Genomic DNA, 18,616 nt, shown 5'->3' with positions numbered 1-18,616 from the left:
TGATATTTTGGTCAGAATAACTTGTCTGGGCGAATTAATCTCCGCAGTATTACTGTACATCTATCCATTCTTTTTATTTAGGCTACGAGACCTTTTGACCTGTTATTTCATACACAGCGCTGTCTGTGAGTATTTGGACGGGGCCACAGTTCTTGTTGTTTTGGCTCTGTGCTCCAGCACGCTGGATTTGAGTTGAAGCTACGAATGTGAGGGCGAAGGGCGGACTGGCAGCTTTAAGGGTTTTTACCATAACCAGTGATCCGTGAGAATAATGGAGCGGACTGTGGCCATAACGGGCTGCACATGGTCAGCAGCAAGGTTCAGGTAGCATGTGGCATTCTGCTGACACACAGCAGGTATTAAGGGGCCTGGTGTCTGCCAAAAACACATTCCTCACACCATCAGAATAACTTGTCTGGGTGAATTAATCACACCAGTCTTACTGCACATCTGTCCATTCCCCGCACCATTGCACCACCACCACCAGCCTGCACCGCTGCCACAAGGCAGGACGGATCCATGGATTCATGCTGCTTTATGCCAAATTCTGACCTTATCATCTGCGTGTCCAGCCCTGCGTCACACCTGGACTTGCACACACCAAGAGTCTCTGCCTTAGCTGTGATATGCCTTGACATGCTCGAAGTTGTTACATTTTAGTGTTTTTTTTTGGTGGAAAAACGTTCAAAGCACCTCTGGTATAACTGTGAAAACCTGCTATTTCTAGAGAACAGAGCAGGTTAAATAATATATATATATCCTTGTTAGGTAAGGTGCAAGGAGTTATAATTATAGTTATAATTTATTTTCTCGTACTGTGCATGCTGTGTATGAAAAGCTTCTGTCCACTCTAGTGGACATCATGCATTAAGGGTTGTGTGGCTTGTGTTCGGCAAAAAATTTTCAACATCCTTTCACATATCATTAAAAATAAAAATAAAAACTGAAAAAAATATTGCTCTGTTTTGTAATCATTCGTGCATGATAATTCCCATGAAAAGGTTTGTTGTTTATTTCTATGGAGATTGCTGTCCTTTATCAGTTATATTGGACCTCACTCGGGTACAGCACTAGGAGCTAAAACAATAGGTTGTTTGTATTCATCATTGTTCCTATGTGCTATTGTATTATTATGTGTTGAAAGAGGTGTAAGAACTACTAATTACTACTGATAATAGGGGTACTACTAATGGGGGTCTTACTATAAACGTTGGTGGTTTCGCAGAAAAGCGTGTTCAGGAAAGCTGGGTGCCAGACCGGGCGGGAGACACGGGAGGGAGACTGGCTGGCGATCTGAGAGAATAACACGGAGTTCCTTTCTTTTTTTGCAAAAGAAAGTTGGGAATTTTTATCTTTGGGTTCTGAGTGCAGCTTGCTGGGAAAGTCCTATGGATAGAAGTTCAAACAGAGAGAACTGCTAAATAACCCCCCCCCCACAACCCCACCCAGCCACCCCACAGGGAACTTCCCCCTGCCTTACATCCTGCTGTTTGTCCAAACAGCATGCCCATCCCCCTGTACGGGGGGCGGGGGGGGGACAGGCCCCTGTACGGGGGGGGGGGGGACAGGCCCCTGTACGGGGGAGGGGGGACAGGCCCCTGTACGGGGTGGGGGGGACAGGCCCCTGTACGGGGGAGGGGGACAGGCCCCTGTACGGGGGACGGGGGAGGGGGGACAGGCCCCTGTACGGGGGAGGGGGGACAGGCCCCTGTATGGGGGGCGGGGGACAGGCCCCTGTACGGGGACGGGGGGAGGGGGGGGACAGGCCCCTGTACGGGGGAGGGGGGACAGGCCCTGTACGGGGGAGGGGGGACAGGCCCCTGTACGGGGGGGAGGGGGGACAGGCCCTGTACGGGGGACGGGGGGAGGGGGGACAGGCCCCTGTACGGGGGGAGGGGGGGGACAGGCCCCTGTACGGGGGAGGGGGGACAGAGCCTTGTGGGGGGGACGGGGGAGGATGGGGGACAGGCCCCCATGCACCGGGAGGGGGCACAGGCCCCCTGTACGGACGGAGGGTAAGGTGCCCATCGCCCCTGTACGGGGGGGGGGGGGACAGGCCCCTGTACGGGGGGGGGGGGACAGGCCCCTGTACGGGGGGAGGGGGGACAGGCCCTGTACGGGGTGGGGGGACAGGCCCCTGTACGGGGGCGGGGGGAGAGCGAAGGCCCCTGTACGGGGGGAGGGGGGGACAGGCCCGTGACGGGGGGACGGGGGGAGGGGGGACAGGCCCCTGTACGGGGGACGGGGGGGGACAGGCCCTGTATCGGGGGGACGGGGAGGGGGACAGGCCCTGTACGGGGGAGGGGGGGACAGGCCCCTGTACGGGGGACGGGGGAGACAGGCCCTGTACGGGGGGAGGGGGGAGACAGGCCCTGTACGGGGGGGGGGAGACAGGCCCTGTACGGGGGGGGGGGGGACAGGCCCCTGTACGGGGGGCGAGGGGGGACAGGCCCGTGTACGGGGGGAGGGGGGGACAGGCCCCTGTACGGGGGGAGAGAGGAGCGCACTCACAGCCTCTCAGGGGTCATTTATTTAAGCCTGTATCCCAGGTCCCTGCTTCACATAGTTCCTCCTCATTGGTCCAAATCCACACATACAAGTTTCTCAACCGAGGACTTGATTTTTTTTAGGAAAAACTGCTTCCACCAACACGGGCCCCATGGCTTTTGAAGCTCCATCCAAAAACTGTCTGTAGAATAAGTTACAGGATCTGACACCTCTGTTCAGGTTCAGAAATGTGACCTTCTCTTGTTCTGCGCTGCCAGTGTGGTCATTTGTGTCCATTTATTAGAATGCCCTCGTACGTAATCTGAAGGTTAAATAAACTGCCACTGGTTTAAACCGCCAATATAGTCATCCGGTGTTTCTCCTTTTCTCACAAAAAAAAAAATACAAAAAAAAAACACACACGCCAAATGTGCTTGTTGCACAAATACGTGAACAGTGCCCAGGAGCTCCAGTGAAAATCTGGCCCTTTCAGGAAGGTAGTTTGGAGGGAAGTGCAGACAAATAAAGCAGAAGCAGAGGCCTCAGGGGCCTCACTGATACAATAAGGCTGAAATTAACCTTGGCATCATTTAATGCGTGTGCATTCTTTATTTACACCACATGAGCAAGACTCTTCCACATGCGACTCGATCCCTGACCGTATAAGAAAGAAAAAAAAAGGATAAATACTCATTTCTCAGTTTGTCTCAATATTTACGATGAAACTGAAACGTTTGTGTTTCTGGTGGACTTGGGAGAAACTGAAGGACAAGACAAGAGTACATAAAACTTGTTAAAAGTCTTATAATAGATTTTATTTCCAGAAAAGAAATAATGGGGAATGGTTTATTTTAACAAAGACAGAACCCCAGTGTAAAAATTCTGCCTGGTTCTTAGTGGGCTTGTTGGCTTTGTGTGTCAGCACAAGTGACCCAATAAGGCGGCCGTACGTTATACGATTTTCTCACGGATTACGATGTCGGGAGATCGGATGCCCTCTCACACTTAACGCTGTTCAGACTGTGACAGCCGGCGCCATGATGGCGTAGACTGCACGAGCTCCCGACCGGGTCAGGTGACGTTAACGTCATACACGGAGCCACCTCCTGATTGGTCAACGGGAATGGAAACACAGAATTTGTTCACATGACCTCCTGCACCTGACGAATTCAAGCCGATCGTGCCCAATAGTTTTTGACACGTCAGAAAACAGTCTGGAGCCCGTAAGCCAGTCGGACCGGTTTGGAATACTGTCTTATACCTCGTTTGTTGTGACGTGATGACCCAATGTTTTTCTTATGATTTGGTCCCGATCAGAAAAAAACCAATCGGGAGCCCACAACTCGTATAATGTACGCCCGCCTTAAAGCTGACGGCCAACTGCCATGGAAATCATTGATCGCCAACTCAAGGTTTGGGCTGCTCTAAAAATCAAACTAAAAAGCATGTCATTGCTACCATAGCAACACTTAAAAACGTTCAAATTACCTGCTGGATAAAAAGTGTAAAAAACAGGGTCCTTTCCCAAAAGATTCTATTACTGTAGTGATTCAAATAAGGCAAATAGAAGGGATGAAGCTTTTTCATAACTGCAGAAAAAACACAAACACACTGTGCAAAAAGTCAAAACTTCATCGTCTCCAGAGCATGTATATTTCTTTACAGTACATACATAATAATAATAATAAATAATGCATATTTCTATTGGGGGAAGGCTCTCCCGCAAATAACACAGGTTATTACACACTCTTCTGTAACAAACACAGGCTAGTGTACACTCTTCTGTAATAAACACAGGCTAGAGTACACTCTTCTGTAATAAACACAGGCTAGAGTACACTCTTCTGTAACAAACACAGGCTAGTGTACACTCTTCTGTAATAAACACAGGCTAGAGTACACTCTTCTGTAATAAACACAGGCTAGTGCACACTCTTCTGTAATAAACACAGGCTAGTGTACACTTCTGTAATAAACACAGGCTAGAGTACACTCTTCTGTAACAAACACAGGCTAGTGTACACTTCTGTAATAAACACAGGCTAGAGTACACTCTTCTGTAATAAACACAGGCTAGTGTACACTCTTCTGTAATAAACACAGGCTAGAGTCTAATGTCTCCATGTGCTTTTTTTTGTTAAGTTATTGTGTTATTTGGACAAGACTAATATTTTGTGGACGAATCAGGGACAGTTTTGCGTCACTAGTGGACAACCGGACTTCATGTCCCTACTGCGCAGTCTCTGGCTCCAATCTGTACAACATGGCAGTGCCCACGAACTACACTTCCCAGACTTCAAAACGCTTTTCACCAAGCCCTTGGAGAGTCAATGGGTGACGTCACAGTGATTTGTCCATATTTTTCTACAGTCTATGGTCCTTGTATACATTTTTTATTATTTAAAGCTGTTTCATCAACAATGCACACAGTACACAAGTGTACATACACACACAGTACACAAGTGTACACACACACACACACAGTACGCAAGTGTACACACACAGTACCCAAGTGTACACACACACACACACACAGTACACAATTGTACACAGACACACACACAGTACAGAAGTGTACACACACACACAGTACAAAAGTGTACATAAACACACAGTACACATGTGTACACACACACACAGGGCACAAGTATACATACACACATAGTACACAAGTGTACAGACACACACATCAGTGCTCCACTGTAATCAGCAATACAGAGTGAGATGGTGGGCGTGGCCAGCCCTCTGAGGTCACTGTCTGAGGGAGGGGCCAGAGGAGATGGGCCGAAGTCCTGAGTTAAAGGCGATAGAGAGGGGGGGGCTTCGTACTCTGGGTAAGCCCAATATGACCGACTCAGCACTGCCTCCTGCTGGTTGTGTCAGTGCAGTACAGCTGCTCTGTTATTGAAGGCAGTTGGACCCAGGGAACTGAGAGGAAGAGAGAGAGAGAGGGAGAGAGAGAGAGAGAGAAAGAGAGGGGGAGAGAGAGAGGGAGAGGGAGAGAGAGACTAAATTAACAATGCTGTTACAGACAGTGACACACTTTTAAAAAGTAAATTAACTTCCAGGAGGGATGGGGGGGGGGGGGGGGTTAGTGCTCGCCCTCCAGAGGCATGAGGATACAGAGCACAGCTCGGACACGCAACCGTTACCCCAACACGCCTTTCACACGCCAGTCTCTCCTGCACACGCCAGTCTCTCCTGCACACGCCTTTCACACGCCAGTCTCTCCTGCACACGCCAGTCTCTCCTGCACACGCCTTTCACACGCCAGTCTCTCCTGCACACGCCAGTCTCTCCTGCACACGCCAGTCTCTCCTGCACACCCACTCTCCTGCACACGCCAGTCTCTCCTGCACACGCCTTTCACACGCCAGTCTCTCCTGCACACGCCATCTCTCCTGCACACGCCAGTCTCTCCTGCACACCTTTCACACGCCAGTCTCTCTGCACACCTTTCACACGCCAGTCTCTCCTGCACACGCCAGTCTCTCTGCACACACCTTTCACACGCCAGTCTCTCCTGCACACCCTCTCTCGACACGCCTTTCACACGCGTCTCTCCTGCACACGCCAGTCTCTCCTGCACACGCCAGTCTCTCCTGCACACACCTTTCACACGCCAGTCTCTCCTGCACACACCTTTCACACGCCAGTCTCTCCTGCACACGCCAGTCTCTCCTGCACACGCCAGTCTCTCCTGCACACACCTTTCACACGCCAGTCTCTCCTGCACACACCTTTCACACGCCAGTCTCTCCTGCACATGCCAGTCTCTCCTGCACACGCCAGTCTCTCCTGCACATGCCTTTCACACGCCAGTCTCTCCCCGTGCACACTCTTCAGCCACATGCACACTCCCCGTGCACACGCCTCAGACATGTTAACCCCTTTACGCAGATGTCAATCCAAATGACCAATCCTGACATTGATATCACATTGAAGAATAATGCAAAACATTGTGACACACTGAGGTTCACATACCTAAGTACGTACTCATTCACACTTTGCTTTCTGTGTTTGTTTTTCTGCACTCTGTAGCATGTACCGGGATGCCATGTTACTATTATGGTCACTCCAAGGGAAATTTCATCTAGCACATATCAGCACACAATGTCAAATACAAACAGAACACACAGGGGCCACTCCAACCCCCTCCGGTCCTGTAAAAACCCCCACCAAATTTCCCAGTGTACCCAGACCTGAGTCTGGACAACTGGCCGACAACCAACACAAATTACACACTCTCTTTCGCTTTCTCTCTCTCACACACACACACACTTTATCTCTCACGCACACAGGTCTAACACTAATATACACTCCCTTTCGCTTTCTCTCTCTCACACACACACATTTACTGGGCTAAAGTCTCAAGTGCTGTACTTTGTAAGAAGAATGACTAAAGAAACCAAGAAAGAGAGGTCATCTGGGGTGACCAGGAAACAGGAAAAGACTCTTGGGGGGGGGGGGGTGAGAAAGGGAGGACAGATGATGGGCTGCAGAGACGGGAGTGCGAGGGGTACCTGGAGGAGACGTGAGGACAGATTGATGGATGTCTGCAGAGACGGGGAGTGCAGAGTGGGGCTTACCTGCGGAGGGCAGACGTTGAGGACAGATTGAGGGATGTTGTCTGCAGAGACGGGAAGTGCAGAGTGGGGCTTACCTGCGGAGGGCAGACGTTGAGGCGGAGGAGGTCATCCTTCGGGAGGGGGGGGCGGGGACCACCCTGGACCCCCTGGATGGAGGGGTGGAGCTCCCCAGTCGCCCCTTCTGACTGGAGAAAAGGCACAGAAACACCGCAGAGCTGCATTCAGAACCCACAGCGGAACAGAGCCCTGCTCACGGGCCAGAGTGGAACAGGAGAACCCTTCTCACAGGCTAGAGTGGAACAGGAGAACCCTGCTCACAGGCCAGAGTGGAACAGGAGAACCCTGCTCACAGGCAGTGACAGAGACCTGCTCACAGGCCAGAGTGGAACAGGAGAACCCTGCTCACAGGCCAGAGTGGAACAGGAGAACCCTGCTCACAGGCCAGAGTGGAACAGGAGAACCCTGCTCACGGGCCAGACTGGAACAGGAGAGCCCTGCTCACAAGCCACAGGAGAACCCTGCTCACGGGCCACAGGAGAACAGGAGAACCCTGCTCACAGGCCACAGGAGAGCCCTGCTCACAGGCCACAGTGGAACAGGAGAAGCCTGCTCACAGACCACAGGAGAACAGGAGAACCCTGCTCACAGGCCAGAGTAGAACAGGAGAACCCTGCTCACAGGCCACAGGAGAACAGGAGAACCCTGCTCACAGGCCAGAGTGGAACAGGAGAACCCTGCTCACAGGCCAGAGTGGAACAGGAGAGCCCTGCTCACAGGCCAGAGTGGAACAGGAGAACCCTGCTCACAGGCCAGAGTGGAACAGGAGAACCCTGCTCACAGTCCAGAGTGGAACAGGAGAAACCTGCTCACAGGCCACAGTGCATGGCAACCTGGCTTAAGGACCGTTGCTTGTGGCAACAGGGCTTAGACACTGCAACACACGGCAACCATGGTCCAGAGAGCAACCATACCTACACACACACAAACGCCTGCACACGCACACACACAAACAAACATCTGCACACGCACACACACACAAACGCCTGCACACGCACACACACAAACAAACATCTGCACACACACACACACACACACACAAACGCCTGCACACACACACACACAAACACCCGCGCACACACACACACGCACGCCCGCACACACACAGGTACACACACATACATGCACACCATACACACACACACACACACACCATAACCACACACACATACACACACACAGAAGTTCAGGTAAATACCTGTTGAAACTCTGGGACCTGGTTCGCATTTTCACATCATCCAGCCTGACAAAGACAGACCAACAGCAACATTACAAAAACGTAACAGCAATGCTACACTGATGCATACAAGCAGTACCTGCACACCTGTACTGTAGTGTAAGTACCTGTACCTGAAGGCTACTGCAGGGGATGACCTGGTCTGTCTGATGCTCTTTCGAGAACAGAGTTTGTCTCCCTGAGTTTGAAACACGCTGTCATGACCACATCTGCCCTGTAGGAGGCGAGAGAGAGACAGCATTAAGGGCTGCTTCCTGATTGGCTCTGATGCTGACTGCGTTAAGGGGTGCTTGCTGATTGGCTCTGATGTTGACTGCATTAAGCGATGCTTCCTGATTGGCTCTGATGCTGACTGCGTTAAGGGGTGCTTGCTGATTGGCTCTGATGTTGACTGCATTAAGCGATGCTTCCTGATTGGCTCTGATGCTGACTGCATTAAGCGATGCTTCCTGATTGTCTCTGATGCTGACTGCGTTAAGGGGTGCTTCCTGATTGGATCTGATGCTGACTGCATTAAGCGATGCTTCCTGATTGGCTCCGAGGCTGAGGTCTCACCTCCTGGGCGTGGCCTAAGCCAGAGTACTGGTGCAGGGTGGGGCTGAGTGACAGCTCCCCCACCCCGGATATGAGGCGGGAAAAGCCCATCTCCGCCAGCTGCTTCAGTCTGGAGCGATGGACCTCCCCCTGGGCCCACAGCCACGCCTGCTTCCTACAGGGAGAGAGGGAGAGAGGGAGGGAGACAGAGAGAGAGAGGGAGAGAGAGAGTTGCATTTCCTTGCAGAATGCACAAAACACCAGGACATAAGGAAAAACTTATTTTCAAAAAATTGCAGAAGCGTCTGTGCTCTGTGGTCCTGTACAGCTCCACACAAACACTCCTTTACCCCTTACCAGCTGGAGAGGGGGCAACATAAACACTGCTTTACCCCTTCTCTCCTGGAGAGGGGGCAGCAGCTTATTCTGTGAACTGAGCCGGGTGGGTGTGACTCATTACATTACATTACATTACAGGCATTTAGCAGACTTACACAACTTTTTATATCCATTTATACAGCTGGATATATACTGAAGCATATATACTGAAGCAATGCAGGTTAAGTACCTTGCTCAAGGGTACAACGGCAGTGTCCTACCCGGGAATCGAACCTGCGACCTTTCGGTTACAAGCCCAGTTCCTTACCCCTGTGCTACACTCCGTCCATTACTCTCACTACTCACTCTTCCAGAAAGTTCTGCTGGGGTCCGATGATGGAGCCGGGCCTGCAGATGCGCACCCAGGCGATGGCCTCCGCCGCTGTGAAGCGGTAGTGCTTCATCAGATAGCAGCCAATCAGAGTGCCCGTGCGCCCCAGGCCCGCTGCAGGGGAGTGGGCGGAGCCGGGGGCGGGGGCGGGAAAGGAAGGAAGCGAGGGCGGAGGAGGAGGAAGATAAAGGGGTGAGGGGGAGATTTCTTATCTCTGTTCCTGTTCATTCCAGTTTATAATGCCCTGCCACCCCACACGTGTCCCCCTAGAGCAGCGACCTGAATCTCCTGGAGGATCCCGCGTCCCGTGGGGACCGTTTAACCAGACAAGTGATTAAATCAAACGCTGGAGGCACGCTGGCCAGAGACGAGTGTACAAGTACATGCTGTTACCCTCTCTGCCTCTCCCTCTCTGAACATACTGACCACACACAAAGGAGAGAAGGCTGTCTGCTCTTCTCGTTTTAAAAAAAGCACTGAAACGCGCCAAAAATCAGTGGACGCTCCCGCCCTGCAACACTGGAGTCTGGACGTCCCATCTCTAAAGCTTCCCACGGCCGAACTGAACTCAGCGCCGGGAGACTGCCCCCTGGTGGCGGTGTCTGACCTTTGCAGTGCACGGCCACGGCGCCGGCCGCGGTCTCGCACACGTGCAGGAAGCGGCGGGTGACGAGGTCGCTGGGCGTGCCGCCGTCCTCGAAGTACAGGTCGAAGTGGCGGAAGCCGCCGTCCGCGAACCGCCTGCCATCGTACGTCTTCTTGTTCAGGCGCACGACGGCGGTCACGCCGCGCTGGCGGAAGTACGGGAAGTAGGCCTCTGGGGAGTGCAGGGGGTAGCCTGGGCGGGGCGGGGGATGGGAGGGAACAGGGCGGAGCGGGGTGGGGCGGGGCGGGGGATGGAGGGAACAGGGCGGAGCGGGGTGGGGCGGGGCGGGGGATGGGAGGGAACAGGGTGGGGCAGGGTTGATCAATGCAGATTAACTGACAATTTAACATATGTATGTATTTTCACAGATAATCAGAACAAAGTGCTTCTCGTATATTTTTTTTATACATTCTTGTTGGCAGTGTATTTGAGTAAATCAATCTGCAGGAGTGTCTTTTTAAACTTTGCTCCCATGTAAAGAGTTACAGTAAGTTCAGTTGTATAGTTGACCCAGGTCTGAATGTCCTGCTCTGTTTGGATAAGCGCCGCCCCCCCCCCCCCCCTTACCGTTCTCTATTTTGCTTTTGGAGTGGGGCCCGCTGAAGGCCAGAAGCTTCCGGGGGACGATCCAGTTGAAATCCCCGTTCTCCACGCGCTGATGGAGGGAGGGCGCAGGGGAGAGAAAGAGAGACAGAGAGAGAGAGAGAGAGAGAGAGAGAAAAGGAGGAGAAGGGGGTGAGCTGTGCTGCTGTGTCTGGCGTGAGATCACTAGCCACATTCACAGCCTTTAGCGCCATTTGAACCCAACCGCTAAACTAAGGCCTGCATTCAAACTGTCATCGTCTGACTCACGATTCATTTCAAACTGCCACATTTCGGTTTTGGAGAGTTCAATGGTTAAACAAACACAATTAACCTACGGAACAGTTAACAGGTTCCCGGTTCCATCATCGGACCCCAGCAGAACTTTCTGGAAGACTGGTTTGCAAATCTGCACTCACCTCGTAGTGTTCGTACTCATTCACGTCAAACGTCCCAAAGTCAAAGAGTCCGTACTGCAGGGCCTGGAAGAGGGGACATGTTTTTAATGAGGGCGGTCTCTCTCTCTCCTTCTCTCAACAGCCTGGTCTCTCTTTTCTCTCTCTCTGTATAGAGAGTTCTGTTTTCTATGCATAAAGTTATGTGTTCTATGTATAGAATTCTGTGTTCTATGCATAGAGTTCTGTGTTCTGTGTATAGAGTTCTGTGTTCTGTGTGTACATTATGCGTTCTATGTACAGGGTTCTGTCTTTGATGTGGAGGCTTCTTTGGTCTTTTCTGCACATGCTCAGTCAGTTTCCCCTCTTTCCCCTGTTCCTCCCCCGGCTGACAGACAGGGCTGGCTGGGGGGGGAGAGGGGGGGTTTGCTGTACGGTCTGCCCAAATCCAGTCAGTGAGCTGCAGACTGTGAAAGCCCAACACCTGGCTCTTTCACTCAGGACCTCCAGCTGTGTCTGTGAAAGACAGGTGCACACGGACACGCAGGACCTCCAGCTGTGTCTGTGAAAGACAGATGCACACGGACCCGCAGGACCTCCAGCTGTGTCTGTGAAAGACAGGTGCACACGGACACGCAGGACCTCCAGCTGTGTCTGTGAAAGACAGGTGCACACGGACACGCAGGACCTCCAGCTGTGTCTGTGAAAGACAGGTGCACACGGACACGCAGGACCTCCAGCTGTGTCTGTGAAAGTCAGATGCACACGGACACGCAGGACCTCCAGCTGTGTCTGTGAAAGACAGGTGCACACGGACACGCAGGACCTCCAGCTGTGTCTGTGAAAGACAGGTGCACACGGACACGCAGGACCTCCAGCTGTGTCTGTGAAAGACAGGTGCACACGGACACGCAGGACCTCCAGCTGTGTCTGTGAAAGACAGGTGCACACGGACACGCAGGACCTCCAGCTGTGTCTGTGAAAGACAGGTGCACACGGACACGCAGGTGACTGCTCTTCAGACACAGACCCGCTGTGTCTCTCACCTTACAGACTCCCTGCAAGCAGTGCAGGACCGTCAGGCTGTGAGTGCTGTTTCCCACAGACGCGTCCCTGAGAGAGAGGGAAGGGAGGGAGAGAGGGGGAAGGGGAGAGAGAGACAGAGAGAGAGAGAGAGAGAGGGAGAGAGAGAGAGAGAGAGAGAGAGAGAGAGAGGGGGAATGGAAGAGAGACAGAGAGAGAGAGAGGGAAGGGGAGAGAGAGAAGGATAGAGGGGGGAAAGAGTGAAGGAGCGAGAGAGAGATGTATTTTAATCAGCAGAAACTGCTCCTCTGATTCTTAACATACTGTACGCACACACACATACCCTCACATCTCTGCATTTCCAGTGTAGTAAAGTTCAGGTCATTTGTGTCTGCATACCCAGGACAATTTATTTATAACTGATGACTTCAGTTTGGTTTAGACCTCTCACAAAACTCAGCATCAATCTTGGTTGTTTATTGAACGTGTTACAGATCTCACCTGAAAGGCAGGTAGGATGCACCTGACCCTGATGAAAGGGCTCTGTAAGCCTCCTCCGGGGTCTTCTTCAGGTAGATAACCTGCAACAGAAAGAGAGGCGAATGTACAGGTACGTCTGTCCGCTCTTACCCCACTCACTCCAGAGACAGAGAAGGAAAGAGAGGGGAAAAGGAGAGAGACAGAGAAAGGTGAAAGGAGAAATGGACAAGATGAGAAATGAAATGTACTCACAGAGTAGGCGCCAATCAAGACAGCAGCGTTAGACCTCTTGTGTGGACTGAAGCTGGTGTAGTGGACAATCCTCTTTTTGGACAAGGAAACCGACTGCAGCCGACGAAAGGGACAAAACCGTCCATCACCAGGCCAGAAGAGTACCACAAGGGTTCAATCATCAGGAGAACAAGACCAGGTTAAAACCTAGTATATGGCTGGACCTAACACACGTGATCCGGCCGACCAATGGTGTGACTTCATCACTCACTCAGTCAGTCACAGACATTCGCGTTTGTAGGGCTGGCCCCGCTGTTGCGGTCCAGCCAAAAAAAGGATTAAATGAATGAACTACATAAAGAACGTGGAACACTGGCGCTGATAAGATCCACGGAGTCGTTACGCTTCCTCTTTTGGGGACATGAATCCAGAAACGCCTTCAGTTCTCATTTCTGATGCACCTGTGAGCCCACTGGACCCGCCAACAGAGGCTGCCATATTTATGTAGCATAACAATAATTATTAAGATTAATAATGAGTAGTGCTGTCGCCTCACAGTGTGAAGGTACTGAGCTCAATTCCCGGCTAGGCCATTCTGTCTGGAGTTTGCATGTTCTCCCCGTGTTCGCGTGGGTTTCCTCCCACAGTCCAAAGACATGCAGGTTAAGCTACTTGGGGACTCTAAATTGCCCATAGGTATGAGTGTGTGAGTGAACGGTGTTTGGGCCCTGCGAAGGATTGGTGGCCACTCCAGGGTGTATTCCTGCCTCTTGCCCAATGCATGCTGGGATAGGCTCCAGCCCCCTTCGCCGTGACCCTGACCAGGAGCAAGCAGCTCAGAGAGTGGATGGAGAGGACCTGAAGGCTGTGAACCAGTTCAGACCTACAGGGTGGACTGAAGATGATGTTCCGTGCGAAGGCTCTATGTGTAACCATGGATACCGCCATCCCCCTGCCAACGAGCAAAGTTCCATTGTTCAGGGCTGCTGTGGGTCTTGCCCTGATAGAACACTGGGTAGTGCTGACAGTGACCCATAATTCTCTGTAGTGTCAGCCAAAAAGGAAGGGTTCAGCATGTCAGTGTTGAGTCTAGATGGCAAGATTCGATTGGAAGTCTTCCAGTCCTCCCACTCCATTCACATATGAAGTGTACTCCCAACCTGACTCAAAGACTCACTAGAAATGTTTCAATGGTTTAGATGCTAGTAAACATTTTAAACAGTCTCTGTGTGCGTCTGCTTTTTTGGGAGCTGTGGAAGAATATGATGCTTAATCATTGTTTTACATCATATACTCTAACACATAAGTGATTGGAAATGTGTTATTTTAACAGTTTTCATGTGTAATGACTAACTCCCACATCCGTGAGAAGAGAACATGTTCTTTGTTAAAATAGGAAAAATCTCAAGCATGAGATAATGACATGTGCTTTGAGACACTCCATGCACTTCCGTTACCATTCAGGACGGTTCCATAAACGGGCTGGGCCCCCTTTCCCACTAGTCTTTCTCTTCTCATGCTGTGAAATAGTTGGTCTTATCTTAGTTTTGCTAGCAAACTGAAATGCCAAGGAAGTGTGTCACTTCGGGGGAATGTTTTCTGTAGGAGAAATGCGGGTGGTATGCAACCAAGTGCAGAACATAAAAGATAAGATTCCCTATCTTGCAGTTTCTTTGTTATGTTGAGATCATTGTGGTATGCTGGGGATCCCCTGTCCGTCTGCACATGCTGTCTTTGTGCTCCTGCATACTCTGTATTATAAACCGCTTGTGATTTTAATGTATCCTTGCTTTCAGTGTTGAGTGTGTTTAATTCAACATATATGGAATTCGCTGCACCCGACTGAATCTACTGAGGAAACAGCGATAAGGTTTTCCTCCACAGAGCAACAAAACGAACTGAAGGTCTTTTCAACGTGTGGGCAACACTGCAATTAGCATTTTAAAAACATTTTTATAAACTATGTGGGGAAAAAAGCAATCAATAAATTCATATGTATTATTTATATAATGAGTTATATGAATAAGGAAATTAAACAGTATCAAAAGCAATAAAAATAAGAAAAAGGTTTCCTGTCAGACACCCAACTTACTTTCAGCTTTTTGTTGAGTTTACAGCAGTACCTGTACATCATCGCCAGGTTTAGAGGACCAAAATCTGCATAAAAGCTGGAAAATAATAACCAGATTAATGTTCCTTAAGACCAGATACAAAATACTGAAATAATTCAACAGTGAATGATTGGAATTTGACTGAACAACGCTGACCGTTTCAGGACAGAACACAAAGCTGGGTCATTTAAACAGCAGACTGCTATACCTAGAATGGCCAGAGGGGGGTGATGTTGGGAGTGAGAATCCTCCCTCCCTCTCTGGTCAGAGGCCACAGTGCCATGGTTAGGCACGGTGTTGCCCGAGGACCGTTTGAGCTTTTCCTTGTGTCTTGTTTTGCCCCTATCAGCTGGCGTCAGGTAAATAAAAATGCACAATTTGCATGATGGACTTGTTGCTGAGCAGAAACAGACAGGCAGTTTATGCGTTTCCTTAGTTCCTGATTTGCAGTAATGGATAATTGCCAGATTTAGATTTTGTGTCTTTCATTGGACAGTATTCACAGCCAAAAGTTACAGGGCCGCCCTCCACAATTAGGCTAATGTTATATAGCTTACCCATATCCATAGGACTGTGGGCTTTTTTCCTGAGAGACGTTCGGTATAAACTAGTTTTTCAATTCCAGGGCATTCGTGTACGTTGGACGCTTTAATCACACACAATGCCACTCGACGCTGAAGCAGCCTATACGGTCTAAAAAAATCGGTGCCTCCAGTTGCACTTGCTGCATCACAGTTGCCACCACTGTTAGCTTCCGTATTACTTTGGATATGGAGAGAGAGAGAAGAAAGCGATTTGGGAAACTTACTTTTCATAGACAAATTCGTCGTCCGTGCAGAAATAGTGTGTGTTGACGGTGCTTTTAGGCTTGCTTCTCAGAGTTGCAAAATACAATCGATCTGCGGGGAGAGAAATAGAATAATTGGAATCAAACAGGCCAATGAAATTAGTCAAATGAATAGCCTAATCGACCAATTCTCATGTGGGCAATTGCTGTGTTCGACTAATGAAAACAAGCAAGACAGCTAAGTACCTACCATTTAAAGATTGTTTTGCAACTTCACGTGTCTCGTTGATCTTACCTTTTATAAACTCAGATGATTCTATCGAACCCGTGTCTGTCATTCTAAACCAAGTCGACGGGCACTCGGGTAGTCCCTGTCGTGGAAATTCGTCGAAAATGGTACGCTATGGTTATTAGTAATAGGCTATAAACATTCCGAAACAAATCCTCATGTCGCGAGAAAAGTGGGGAACTGCACGAATGAGACCGCGTCTCTCCGTCCTCGATCGGCGGGGATTCGAACAAGTTTGTGAAAATTGTTGTTCTTCATGCATTTAGTACATTTATTTTCAGTCCTATCATCCACAGGTTCTGTTATCAAAGGCTGTAATTTTCTATGGCTGCAGACAGCGAGTACACTCCAAGAGCCATTAGAAACATCTTAAAGAGACATCAATGTGTAACCATGTGCCCAATCGCGACACAAGGACACGTTGCTAAGGCTTATACTCTCTCAACCAATCAGCGACCCCGACGCTGTCTACAATGTAAACATGATTTATGACGCGCGCCTGCAGAGATATCTTAATTTCCAGAATTCCTTCGCGAATTTTAGGAAGGCCTTGTGAATCGTGCACGATTAATTTAAATGGGCCATTTGTCATTAGATTTTCAAATAGTAGTCCACTTACCGTTTGGATTGTTATAATCAATATATTAAAATGTCTGTTTAAATATGCCGAAATAGTATGCGCCTCATACATGTTTATTTGCATTACGTCATTGAAGAGTTTTTGATTGGTCCATGCCAACCCCATTGTACCAAAAAAGGAGGGGTAGAGGTGTCTCGGAGGCACGATTACTGCGCGTGACGGGTCTTTGCGGGAGAGCTGAGGTTGGCTCTCCGGTAACTCTCGCGGGCGATGCGAACGAGCACCGAGAAAGCTCACATTTCTTTTCAGGTACGGGACAGCCGTTGGGTGGATCATAAGAGCGCAGAGAAATAATGTATGCAATAGTGCGCCCAGTTGAGCGGTGCGGGACGACGAGATTCCCTCTTGTTCTCTGCAGATAATCCGCACCGTCTCTGCACGTGCTGTAAAGGAGCTTAACAGATTTGTCCTAAGGGCAATCATTATTGCCCGCTCACGTTTAGCACAGTCCTCTCTTGGACACCTGTCTAGCATGTAGGCTACTGAACGCTCAGATACAAAACCCACCCTCCTTTATGAAAATAGCCAAATGCCACTCGTGGTCATGGCTTAATTTACCAAATAGGTCTTTTTTTTAACAACCCCCATCCCCTACCTCTTACTTGTGACCTCTCATCAAGACATAATGACTTTACCCTAGTCTACTCTAAATGTAAGTCTCAGTTACATCTATTTCTACTCTACACTCTTCTATTGCCCTCCACTCAACATGTATCTCCGTCCTGCTCTTCTCTGAAAAAGAAAAAAAAATCACCTCGTGTGGGATGAGGGCTTCATAATATTGCTGTTCAACTGCCTGTTTTATATTTCTTATAAACTGTCATCCAGGGAAGTCATAGAACTTTACCATGAAAAAAAAATTGTAATCAGACATGGTTGTAAGTAGCATGCATAAATCGATAAAAAAACCACGAAGCAGCGCATCTTAAGCATGCTTCTGTCACTGCAGACCAGGACAAAGCTGACGGATTCGTATTCATAAAGCATTTCGAAGGAGCTGCACTGGTCCTGGATCAGGTCTCTCCTATGCAGAGCGCTACCTTATCCATTACGAAATAAAAAGGCAAAACTGATCTGAGATCAGCCCCTCCGGCCCTCGGATTCTGAAGGAAGACGGGCCCGGGTCTCACCTGTGATGGGGGAGATCCAGGCTTTTTGGGCCCCCAGGGTGGGGCTGACCCGTCCCCCGCGGTCTTGGGGCGGGGCGAACGCCCCCCCTTCCGGGCGCCGTGGCTGAAGGCGGGCCGGCGGAGGTCTTCGGGGCGCAAATTTTTTGAGGGGTTCCCGCTGAACGCCTGTCCCCTGTCCCAGCATCTCAGTACCGGGAGAAAAGGAGAGAGAGAGGGAGAGAGAGAGGGAGAGGAATAAACTGCTGTGCTGCTATCAAACCCCTGGGGTTCCTGCATACCCGGTGCTCAGGTGACCGATTCGGGTTACCTGTCCCGCACACCGACAGACGGGCTCTCTCAGAGGGGTGTGCCGTTACACCTCCCCCCGGCTCCCCCGGCCCGGCCCCCCCGTCCCGTCCCGTCCCGTCCCCAGCAGGCTGAGCTCTGACTGACAGCGGGGTCTGATCCTGCTGACGTGCCACTTCCCTGTGTGAAAGGAAGCTGATCTCTGTCGCCCGGCGAATGTGTGTCTGCATTTGTGTGTGCTTTGCGTGTGTGTGTCTGTGTGTGTGTGTTAGACTGTGTTTCTGTGTGTGTGTGTGTGTGTGTGTGTGTGTGTCTGAAACAGAGTGCATGTGTGTTAGACTGTGTGCGTGTGCATTACATTACATTTATTTGGCAGACCCCTTGATCCAAAGCGACGTACAATA

General features: G+C 50.3%; 1 protein-coding gene across 12 annotated transcripts; it reads right to left on the bottom strand.

Annotated features, from left to right (window-relative positions):
• Nucleotides 1-3,277: 3,277 nt before the first annotated feature.
• LOC135258154 (dual specificity protein phosphatase CDC14AB-like) lies at nt 3,278-18,310 on the bottom strand. 12 transcript variants are annotated; one of them, XR_010330880.1, is made up of 16 exons: nt 17,928-18,310; nt 15,890-15,980; nt 15,063-15,138; nt 12,992-13,084; nt 12,761-12,840; nt 12,283-12,349; nt 11,261-11,323; nt 10,827-10,914; nt 10,221-10,451; nt 9,589-9,727; nt 8,926-9,079; nt 8,478-8,584; nt 8,332-8,376; nt 7,151-7,261; nt 4,512-5,415; nt 3,278-4,453 (listed from the first exon to the last, which is right to left on the bottom strand). XR_010330880.1 is itself a non-coding variant. In XM_064341434.1 (15 exons), exons 1-15 carry the CDS (start codon nt 18,109-18,111, stop codon nt 5,367-5,369), a joined length of 1,578 nt encoding a protein of 525 aa, XP_064197504.1. In that variant the 5' UTR covers nt 18,112-18,310; the 3' UTR covers nt 3,278-5,366. The 12 variants fall into 12 exon arrangements, 11 of the variants coding, with proteins under 11 accessions (XP_064197504.1, XP_064197510.1, XP_064197508.1 ...); XM_064341434.1 differs by having other exon boundaries at nt 3,278-5,415; XM_064341440.1 differs by lacking the exon at nt 17,928-18,310 and adding an exon at nt 16,164-16,561 and having other exon boundaries at nt 3,278-5,415.
• Between the last annotated feature and the right edge of the window lie 306 nt (nt 18,311-18,616).

The sequence above is a fragment of the Anguilla rostrata genome, chromosome 6 (assembly GCF_018555375.3).
Source record: "Anguilla rostrata isolate EN2019 chromosome 6, ASM1855537v3, whole genome shotgun sequence".
NCBI lineage: Eukaryota > Metazoa > Chordata > Actinopteri > Anguilliformes > Anguillidae > Anguilla > Anguilla rostrata.
This window is presented reverse-complemented; position numbering and strand designations above follow the sequence as displayed.

Excerpts from the sequence above, each read along its gene's own strand:
- LOC135258154 (XM_064341434.1), bottom strand. The coding sequence starts at position 18,111 with ATGCTGGGACAGGGGACAGGCGTTCAGCGGGAACCCCTCAAAAAATTT. Across the intron at positions 15,139-15,889 it reads GACGAATTTGTCTATGAAAA|CTTTTATGCAGATTTTGGTC; the intron begins GTAAGTTTCCCA and ends ATTATTTTCCAG. Across the intron at positions 9,080-9,588 it reads CAGCAGAACTTTCTGGAAGA|GAAGCAGGCGTGGCTGTGGG; the intron begins GTGAGTAGTGAG and ends CTCTCCCTGTAG.